Source organism: Schistosoma mansoni (genome assembly GCF_000237925.1).
Source record: "Schistosoma mansoni, WGS project CABG00000000 data, chromosome 1 unplaced supercontig 0010, strain Puerto Rico, whole genome shotgun sequence".
Taxonomy (NCBI): Eukaryota; Metazoa; Platyhelminthes; class Trematoda; order Strigeidida; family Schistosomatidae; genus Schistosoma; species Schistosoma mansoni.
In genome coordinates, this window is record NW_017385987.1 from 2,824,162 (window position 1) to 2,835,292 (window position 11,131).

General features: G+C 37.4%; 1 protein-coding gene across 1 annotated transcript in view; it reads left to right on the forward strand.

The window, feature by feature from the left end:
* Positions 1–390: 390 nt before the first annotated feature.
* Positions 391–11,131, forward strand: part of Smp_127580 (unnamed protein product) — a gene marked incomplete at both ends in the record, with an annotated part of 17,856 nt that continues 7,115 nt past the window's right edge. Inside the window, 6 exons of the mRNA XM_018792016.1 lie at positions 391–417; positions 1,766–1,888; positions 3,231–3,594; positions 5,268–5,584; positions 6,590–6,799; positions 10,003–10,071. Of these exons, the coding sequence (XP_018644919.1) occupies positions 391–417; positions 1,766–1,888; positions 3,231–3,594; positions 5,268–5,584; positions 6,590–6,799; positions 10,003–10,071 (1,110 nt within the window). The remainder of the gene's footprint in view (positions 418–1,765; positions 1,889–3,230; positions 3,595–5,267; positions 5,585–6,589; positions 6,800–10,002; positions 10,072–11,131) is intronic.

Below are 11,131 nucleotides of genomic sequence, written 5' to 3' on the forward strand. Positions count from 1 at the left end.
TCGTGGTTATTGATTGTATCGCCTTTTAAAGTTCTAGTGTTTAAAATTTTGCAATTGATGGTCGATTTGAAACAACTTTTTGTAGGACTTTTGTGAGTAGTTAAAACTGATATCTGTTTTATTTTAAGGGACATAGTGTTCTTATTGCTGCAGCTTTCTTATAATTCCAATGCTATTTTAGTTATTTTACCAATTTTCAATATTCTCATTATTCATTTTACAGGGCAACCTTCGTATCAATCCGAAAAACTTCGAAGATGGATACGTAAAGCATCCGGTAAATGTAGTTATTATTGAGTTTATTAAAATATGAAGGCTGGTGATGCTGATGTATATATCTCAACTTTAGCATCCAGAAACCGAGCACTACCAAATGATATCGTTGCTGTCATGTTGGAACCAAAGCGTAACTGGAGGGTATGTTCAAGTAACCACAATATTTCCCGTACTTCGATGAATGAGTATGTAAAAATTTAGTAGTGTTTCCAAAAGCAAAGGAGTCTCCTTCGGGAAACTGCCTTGATGTTTTGTCTTCTGAGTTTTGAAACTAGACTGTCGAATAGCTTCGGACTTTAATTTCTTGTACTATCCTTATATTCACAACTAAATCTTTTGATAAATGATCTGGAAAATATTGGTATAAGATTTTGTAGTAACTACTCTGTTAAAATATGCCCTGTATATTACTATGCGTTAAATAAGTAGTTGCGTTAACGTTTGCTAGTACTATGCATCCCACTTTATGGTCAAACCAAATTGAAGTTTCGTATTGGGTAGTTTACAGAGATCGCGAGACCACTCGTTTAATAGCTCTTTCGAGTTCATAATAAGACACCTTTTCATGCTTTTTCTCTGTATCTACAAACTGTGTGTATCCAGTTATGTCCGTTAGTATATATGATGAGTAAATGCAATGGTAAGCAATCCAGAATCTTAATTTTGTCATCGAAGGTATATATATAAAATTGAAATTGTAACCGGTAAGTGGGCTGGTCGTTTGTATTACAGTTACAGACAATATTGTCTCTAAATCATCGTTACAGTCAAGTTTATTTGTTGTCTATGCGCTTCCAACTCAACAGTGAACTAATAGAATTTGGGTTTTAATTGAAATTATGAACCGATCAATGTCAGACCATCATTGAAAACCTGGAATCACTGATCTAGAGGTTAAGCATTCACGTGCGAGACCGAAGGTCCTGAGTTCGAGTCCTTCGTGTGGTATCGTGAGTGCGCACCGCTAAGAAGCCTCATACCAAGACGAAACACCCATCAGGTAATGGAGTTTGGTGTGTTTTATGAGCGCCACGAATTTATATCCGACATAGGTTCGGATCTACATTTTGCACGTTTGCTGGTTTAATATCTGCATAATTTTAATGTTGTAAGTTTTTAATCCTTAGCTTTCAAAGAGTCATTAACTTTTTTGCTTCAAGCTGTTATTAAAATATGTAGGAATTTTCGCATGAAAACCTGTTAAACATAAGCTTGTTCAATTGATTTATCGTTCATGGTTAAGTTGTGACCGATCACCATTTTAACTTTCTGGATTCCATATCGCTCAGCGATTTGTAGTTTCTGTAACTCAGTGAAGTTATGAGAATCACTTCTAAATACATAAAAGTTTGTCATAGACAAATAGTAACCGCTAGATTAATCTAGAAACTTATCAGCCATTATTACCTCGGTAATTTTTTCCTACACATTTCCTACTATTTTATTCCCAATGTTTGCTGGTTAAATATAGATATTTGTGCCTCTTTAGGTATTTGATTCTTTTATCGATGAATCAACCATAAGAGAAATCGGGGATTCAAATCAGAAGAAGAAACCTAGATATGTTACTTTGGAGCAGTTTCTTAAGATTCAACCTATGGGGTTAGAACAAGTATGTGGTTAATCATTTTCTCTTTATACCCAGTTCTATCTCCTTCTACATATCGATAGGCTAGATGATACATCTGCCATCCCACTCACGTAAATTAAGATGGGATACTTTGTTTTCCTTTCACAATCAATTGGAAGATTCTTCTAATACAAAATGGGCTCTATGCGAACTAAATAAACCAAACGACTAACATTCTACAATACTTAAGTGTTACTAATCCATGCACAAAATAAGAGGAAAGACTTGTTAAGAAGATATAAAGAAGATTAGTCAAGACCCAAGAAGAATTAATATACATTTAATTCTATTTGATTATATGCCTGTTATATTCGATGATTATAAATTACACTATCAAATTGAGTAATCGTTACTCAGATGCAAAATCACAATGAATTAATTAATACAATTTGAGAGCAGTAAAGATCAAACATTTAGCTTCATACTGAATGATTTAATATAAATTCAGTTCACTGAAAGTCAGTAAATGAAATTCACGTAAATTAATATGCGAATCGATCTCTTCTCCATTCATTGTATTTGTGAATATCACATTACCAACACACACTTGTCTTTAACAACAAATCGGAATCTATCAGTCTTCCTGCTTATGCTTATATGGTTACAACACGCTAGTGTAATTAAAATAAGGTTATTGAGACTTATTACTAAAAAATCTATTTTCTTTTTATATGTTTTGCTATTTGTTGAATACATTGATTTACTCTAATCCGCTAGTCATTAATTACGAATATGGTATGGTATGGTTGACTGAGAAAGTCATATGTTCGGTGGGAATATTTCAATGTCATTAAATGGTTATTCTTACTGCTACATTAGCCTACATAATGTACTTTTTGTAGAGTGTTTTTTCAATTCATAAAGTTTATGAGAGAGTTTAGGAATTGGTTATCGCAACTAGTGTTGTTCTTTGATACATAGAGTGGTCTGAAGTTGGCTGTCCGGCTTATGGAATATAGTAATTAGAATAGACAGCGCAACCATCGAAAATCTGTTCTATATTTTCATTTCCTTAGTAACCTTATTTTATGATTTCTTTTTATGGAAGTAAAACCACAGACTTATAATGAGTAAGCGAAAGCTATGAATTATTAAGGTAACCAATTTATGCTTTCATTTGTTGATGTATAGCTCTTTACTGTTCTCTTATTATATTCACTAGAAAAGCTATTCCGCATAAATATGTCCAAAAGTTGATAATTTACTAGAGCACTGGGGGTTAAGTATCATGTGTTTTATGGGCCTAGCAAACGATCATTCCAGACTTAACTGTTCCTTAAAATATTATTTTGTTTTTAAGCCCTTATTCACTTTTTACTTCAAGGTCATAGGAAGTCGTCTTGCAGAAGAGATCATACGGGATCTAGATTCACCTTTAGATCCTACTGATTCCTCCTCAGGTGAGCATGATGTGCAAAGTCACAGAGCTTGGTGGGCGATTATACAAAGGACTGGCCATGTTGTTGGAATCCTTCAGTCTCTACATTCCCGTGCTTTCATTGGAAATCTTCAAATTCCTAGTAATTTCCAAACTCCGAAAAAAGTATCTCCGAAAGGTGATCAGAATAATAACCAAACAGAACCTATGCGTACAGATCCGGCTCTGTCTAATTGGAGGAATGCTGTGCTCATACCTACGGATACACGCCTACCACGAGTCTTCATACCTCGTGAAGCTTGTCCGGAAGGTGAGTGTAAGTAGACGTATTAAAAAAAATGTTTACTATCGAATTGGCAAACTCTGAGAAAATCAAAGTGTATTTATCTCAAGGTTATGTCTTTATCAGCTGTCAAAAAGTCGTTCCCTTACTCTTTGATTGCTGCTCATTTTGTTATAGGATTCCTGAAAAATCCAGAAACCTACAAAAACGTTCGTTTCATTGGTCGTATCACTGAATGGCTTAATTCGAGTATGTTCCCGAAGGGGTAAGTATTTTTAACGTGTTAATGTTGTATGTTTAGTGAAAATTTGTTAGTTTTCCATTTTTTGTAAAGTAACAAAATTTTCTCCAATCATCGCACTTGTCTGGATGACATTCTGCTGAATGTCAGTTTCATTATCATATTTTGTTGTATTTCGTTTCTGTTGAAGGATCAAGATTTAAGCATTTTCCGATTTCCCGATTTTAAAAGTGGAATTATTAATAAGAAGTTATAACCAACAGCAAAACTGAGGATCTTTCCAATTCGATGACGCTACAAATGAACCAAATAATCATCCTCATAACACCAATCAGTTGAAGTTTTTCAAGTGTGTTTGTTTTTGGCAAAATTTAAGTCTTTTTCCAAAAGTCTTTTCTGGATGTATTGACCTACTGTTAGTTTTATTAAGTGCCTTTCTTTATTCCATTATAATTTCAATGTCTAGGTTTCACCACCATTTCCTTCATCATAGAAATGCTGTTCCCTAGAGTAATTACCTAACCAAATAATTTTCCTGTTAGCTCCGAAAATAATTTTCTTATCTATAAAGTTCCTTATTCTGAGTTTAGCGGTTATTCGATTTGTTTTGTTAAGATATTCGAACCTCAGGAAAAATGAAATCTATTCTTTGCCTCTGGGTAGCGGGTAGTGATAAAACAGATACTAGATGAATATGATCTATTACCTTATTCTATTGTGCTATGCTTGACCAGATTATGAGATCACCTAAAATCGGTGAACTGAGCGAAGGATCAGTGACACAACGACAAGACAGCTAAATATTCCAATGTGTCCCAGCCCCGCTAACTAGAGGGAGAAGTTCAGGTTCAGATAATGGAAAGTACATTCCACAAGCAGCCAGAAGCACGAACGACAACATGCACACAACTCAAGTGTATACATACAGCATAAAATTTCCTTGGTAAACGTCACAAAATAGCATGTTAAAAGAAGCAACGAACCAATGACATTTAGGGTTCTTCTAAGTAGGAAATACAATCTGAAGGTAAAAATGAACACTTTTGGCGCGAAAACGAGAAATCCAAATTTCCAAAATAAAATTACAAAAATAGGACGTTTATCAAGTGATTTCTGAGGACCTAGCGTCCCCAACATATTGCTTATTCCTTGAGTAATTGCCAAATTGTAGCTATTTTAGTGGTAGCTCATAAATGAATCATACTTTTCTTTGTTTAAAATGATTGAGTTTATTAACTAAATAACTCATTATTTACATTTATTTTGTAACCTCAATTGTTAACATGTTTACATTACTATGTAGTTGGTGATCGTTGAGTTGTTGATACTGGTTTGACTATCATTGTTTGTTTGTGCTATATAAAAAATACTTCAGTTGCCTTGACGAATCCGTTTCGTGTGAGGATTTTTATGGTTTTGATTTGTCATTTTCCTTTTTTCGTCAGGGAGCTGTTACGAGAATTGTCCTGTGACTCTTCCACTCTGATTCAGGATGAGACGGATAGGATTTTAGTTGGCGCAGGATTTATTTGGGGTGTGGATGCAGCTTTTCAGTTTCCTGATATTGTCATTGAATCAGTTCGTAAGTCTGTTGATGAGGTGAATGCTATTCGTGAGAAGGATTTTATTTTCCGTAAAGATTTTCGAAAATATTGTGTTTTTACGATTGATCCCAGTACTGCTAGAGATCTTGATGATGCTTTGCATATTAGACAGTTGGAACCAAGTGAAATAGAAAAATTAGAATCCAGTGGTTACCGAAACGCCTTTTACGAGGTAAATAAGAGTCCTGTTTTATCAGTCCATTAACAGGTTAAAATGAATTTTGGGAATAAGTAATATTCTGAATGTCAGTTAATTCTAATTCGACCCTTTGGATTTGCGATGAGGGTCTTTAATTGAGTGTTTTATGGTGTTGAGTCATGTACTAACCTAGTACTGGATTAATTTTCTGGAGTACTTTTTCCAATTATTTGTGGGAAAACACCAAGACTTTTGTTAAATCTAGTTGGCTATATGGAATATGAAGTACATTGATTACAGTAACTTTTAGATAGTAAATTGTTAATACCTTTTTGTTGTGCGTCGAAGTAGTGTTTCATTCTTCCAGCTTCCCCACAAGGAATAGAGTTATGTGGATCTCTGTTGTTAATCTCTAAACCTTCAGTTAGCATTATTGATTGTTCCAACTTCATATAGATCAAGTTATCCTCATACTGTGATATGCCAAATAATATTTGAAGAAGCAATACGTGTGGTTTTCATTTACAAGCGTAATCATTCGTCAGTTCATGGCGTGAAACAATGTTTATAATAAGTGATCTCTGAGATATAACTATGGATGTTCTTTATCTGATTAATTCTAATTTATGTTTTGCTATTTTCGTTTTGCTAGGCGTTTACTTCTCAAACTCTACAGACTGAATATGTTAAGTGTTTAGAGTAGTCTGAAAAAATGTTTTTTAATAATTACTGAGATGTTATCGTTCTCATACGTGGTTAACCCTTGTAAATATTACTACTCTAAGTCATAAATTGTTAACATTGCTCATCTTCCAGACTATCTGTTTACTTGATTCGTATGTCGCTCACTTATAGACAATTTTTATTACTGCAGGTTCTGTTTTTACTGGGTAGTATTTATGAAATGAGTTCCTTCGGACTACTATATCTATAATAAATTAATGAAGTGCACAGAAAATGTAACGAGGAAATTTTGTGTCAGGGTTTTGTGACACAATAACACATTACTTGTTCATCTATATTATTATTTTTCCCCAGGTTGGTGTACATATAGCTGATGTTTCATATTTTGTGAAACCAAACAGTCTAGTTGATAAGGAAGCGGCGTCCAGAGCAACTTCTATATATTTAGTGCAACTGTGCGTGCCCATGCTTCCACGTCTACTCTGTGAAGAACAATGCAGTCTTAATCCAGGAGAAGATAAATTAGCGTTTTCTGTGGTCTTCACTGTAACTGAGGACGCTAAGGTAAGCAAAACAACTCTTTTTACTACAGATGAATTGTAATATGTAAATTCATGCTATAATATATCACTGGTGCATCACTTAAATATAGATGCAGTTATACTAATATATTTTATATCATATCACCCATTATTTTTGTGGCGGTATTCGTTTTCACTTGTTACCTGCTTCGGTCTGGGCACCCGGGTAGTATCACAGTTCTCGCACATATAAATGAAATGACGCTTTCTACCCATAATGCTACTCTCGCTCCTACTAATTTAATTATTTATTTAAACACATAAATATTGGTACAAGGGGGCACCAGATATATATGCGCCACAAAAAACAATGAGAATGGGAAGAGAAAAGGGGTAAGATGCATATATAAGAAACATAAGAGTAATGATGGGGGAAACTGGAATGTACAACCAGAAGAATTCTTTCAGTTAAGGAAGTTATGACCACTCTTTATGAAGAAAGTAAAAGAAGGCTACAGCAGGATCGCCACTGGCTTCTATTCTGAGTCATATCTGATAACGTCTCTAGCCACTGTGTTGCACCATCTCCTGGACCCCAGCCAGGGAGTTGTGAAGGACCAACAGAAGCCAGCTTTCTTTCATACCACGACACCATGTCATACACTGACCACCTCTCCGCTTTTTCCAACCAGTCCCAGCGTCGGCAAATAATGCACGACGTGGAATTTTCTGGGACGACATTCGTAGAACATGTCCAAGCCACCGAAGTCGGTGTTTCAAGATGGTGACACCAATTGAATTATCGTCTCTGCGCCCGAACACACGATGCCGAACCTCTGCATTACTAACATGGTGTTGCCACTGGATGTCAACAATCCTTCGGAGACAACGATGATCGAACACAGAGAGATGTCTAACATCCTCAACTCGGAGAGACCAGGTTTCACAAGCATAGAGCAAAACTGCTCTCACCGATGCGTTGTAGATCCGACCTTTTACAGTCAGACTAATATCACGAAGGCGCCCAAGATGGCCCAGATTGGCATAAGCCGCTCTGGCTTTCACTATATGTGCATCGATCTCATCACTCACACAACCACCAGCACTTATGCAAGCGACTTTACTCGACATTTTCATGGCATCGTGCAGTTGCAACCAATGCTCATCTATATTTTTCGGTGGAACTCAGATTGATCACATCGCGATCAGCCACCGCTGGCGTGGTTGTGTACAAGACTGCCGCTCCTTTTGGAGTAGCTATCTGGACTCTAATCATGCCCTGGTCTGCGCCAATCTTACCTTACTTTTCGGTGGCCGAAGAATTGACCGCCACCAACGGATTGATGTTAGTAAACTAGGCCAGCTAGCTAGCTTAGAAACTGGCTCGGTTCGATACTTACTTGCAACAGAAGTCGCAACCAATTTAATGACATCAATCCGTTGATGACGGTCAACTCGTTCGACCACAAACGAAGGCTGTTACGCAACGAAATTAGGCAAAGCTCACGTAAGGACCGAGAAGCCTGGTGGTCGGAGCGTGCTAATGAGATGGAAGCAGCAGCTGCATCTGGTAACTACTGGAAGCTCTTCCAACTCATCCGAGCCACTGGCAGCAAGATGTCTGGTGTGAGTGAAACAATCTGTGAGGATGATGGGATGCCAATCACTAACGTCTGTCGACGCCCATCGAGGTAGGCGGTGGTTGGACATACGTAACACATTATAGCGAATAGACTACAGCCAATTTCGATTATCGTCAATGTTGGTTGAGCCCTTTTATTGACAGGCAATTTTTTTTGAACAGTAACAATTCGCACATTCCTTTGTACCGTTATGATCACTAGAGCATATGACAGACTCTAGCTAAAATGTCGATTGCTTAAATTTCACTGGATGACTCATTCTTCTCTCCATGTATATATGTACTCAATTCCTATTATTAACTTTTGCTTTGTCTTGCTGCTTCCTTATATAATTGGACCATAAATTTGCCTGTGTAATTACTCGTATGCACTTATTCGCCTCTCTGCGCCAAATTCGTTTGGTGTGCTTATAACTTGGTGATGTGCGCTATCCGCTAACAAACTGTAGTTGCCGATTCTCTTTGCCTTCTGATTTCAAATACCGGTGAGATTTATAACGGTTATCGAGGTGAACGATTAGCGAAGTGAAGCCATTACATGTCCCAACCACCTCAGCTGATGAATATTTACTACCTCATCGATTGATTCCTCACGTTTACCAGGTACTCTATTTCTAATTCGGGTATTGCTTGCTCTGTGGTCTCAAAATACATGTGCTATGCTTCGTAGACACCTATGACCGAACATCAGTAACCTACAAGTATCTTCTACTCTCAGTGGCCATGTTTCACATCTGTAAAGCGAACGGCTGCACATTAAACTTTCATTTTGGTTAGAGGACGGATATCTCGCCTACGTCACTAGTAACGCAGGTTGACAAAAGCCAATCGAGCCTTCTGAATCCGTATCGAGATTTCATCAGATATCAAACTATCAGGACCAATGAAACTCCCAAGACAAGTGAAGTGGTCTATAGGTTCAACTACTTTACTCCTTGTCATTAAATCAGGTGATGACGCAAGCCAATCCTGAAGTAACATTTTACATTTGGAGGAATAGAACCGTGTCCCAAACATCCTTGCATTGTTGTCTAAGGTGTTCAGAAGACTACATTTTGTCAGCGTCTTCACCGAACAGAACTATACCTTTTGCGTATTCTAAGTCGACAAGTTAGTCTCTGAGTAGAAAATGAATCTAAGAAAAGTCAAACGCGTTGTTTCATGTTACCTAAAGTTTCAACGGTCAAATACAGCAGATCAAACCGGATATGAAAGTGATAATTTTTGAATCATTAATGAAAATTTTGTGTCCGATCTACAAACTATCCGTACCAAATCATCCAACATAAAAAGTGATTCATTCAAAGTGGCATGTTGATGAATGTATAGTTGAATATAAGGAATAAACTCATTTGGATTATTGTTCTAGATTTTTCTTGGGAATAGAGCATCCAATGTTTGACCTGATTTCCATGCATCACATTTTAAATAGTGTTTTGTTTATGCAAAAATATTGACTACCTCATTATTTCTCAGTTTCTTGCTATAACAATTTATATCAAACGTTGAGGTAAGTTAGTGAATTTATTTCTTGACCTTGTAAATTTCTGTCATGTGTGCCAGGTGAAATTTATTTATCAAAAGTTTCTTTCATCGTAATACAGATTTTAACAACATGGTTTGGCCGTACATTTATTCGTTCGTGTTGTAAACTCAGTTATGAAGATGCTCAGGTTAGTCTTTTAAATGATATATCTGATTAGACTGTATTATATTCAACCATTTTACATCTTAACCATTGAGCTGCCAACTCGAACATTGCTTCATCTATCTACCTCCAAAACAACCCTTCCACAGTGTGGGCAACCAAGAAGTGATAACCGCCATCTCACAAAGGAAGGGTGGAGTTAGAAAAGGTCGGTCCCGAAAATACACACCTCGCCTTATCCCACGGGTTTCCGACCGGCTGTAAGGTCCCAACATGTACGAAGCTAACACAAAAATTACCCACAAAAAGTTGTGTGTGACCGACCTCAAGCAGTTATCCATTGGGCACTGCGGTCACGCTTTCAGGTCACTAAGACCAACTCTAACCCGATTTCATTTTCAGGTGCCTCTAGAAGAACCCTTCCATGGTGTGAGCAACCGAGAAGTGATAACCGCCCTCATACCTCAAACATCACTCAGGATCACTGTGTTCATAATCAATTTCCCTCTCCAATTCCTGTTATTCCTCGTACCTCAACTATCAACTCTGTACCTCTTCTTTTGACTTCCTCCCTAAGCGTCACCATGGCCAACGATTCTAGTGCGCAAAACACTGTCTCAGGTCTACTGAAACCTCGCTTCAAACTACACATTGGAGCCTTCAACGTACACACCCTATGCCGAATCGGCCAGCAGGTCTATTTGGCTAAAACCCTAGAATCTTGTACCATTGACGTATGCTGTGTCTCCGAAACACGCATACAGGGTCCTAATGTGGTCCTTCACTTGATCTCACCTCGCCAAAAGGGAGAGCCGACGAGATACACCCTCCATGTATCTGGTGACCCGATGGCTTGTTCTCGTAGACTAGTTAGTGTAGGCATGACATTAAGTACGAGGGCAGAACAAGTACTATTAGAGTGGATCCCCGTTAACAGTCGTCTATGTGCTGTTTGGCTAAACGGCTCCATGAGAACTCGGAAGGATAGGGACACACGTCGTTGCCTTTTCATCGTTTCTGCCTTCGCTCCCAATGACTGCAGCCCGGATGAAGTGAAAAATGAATTTTACAGAAAGCTCTATGAA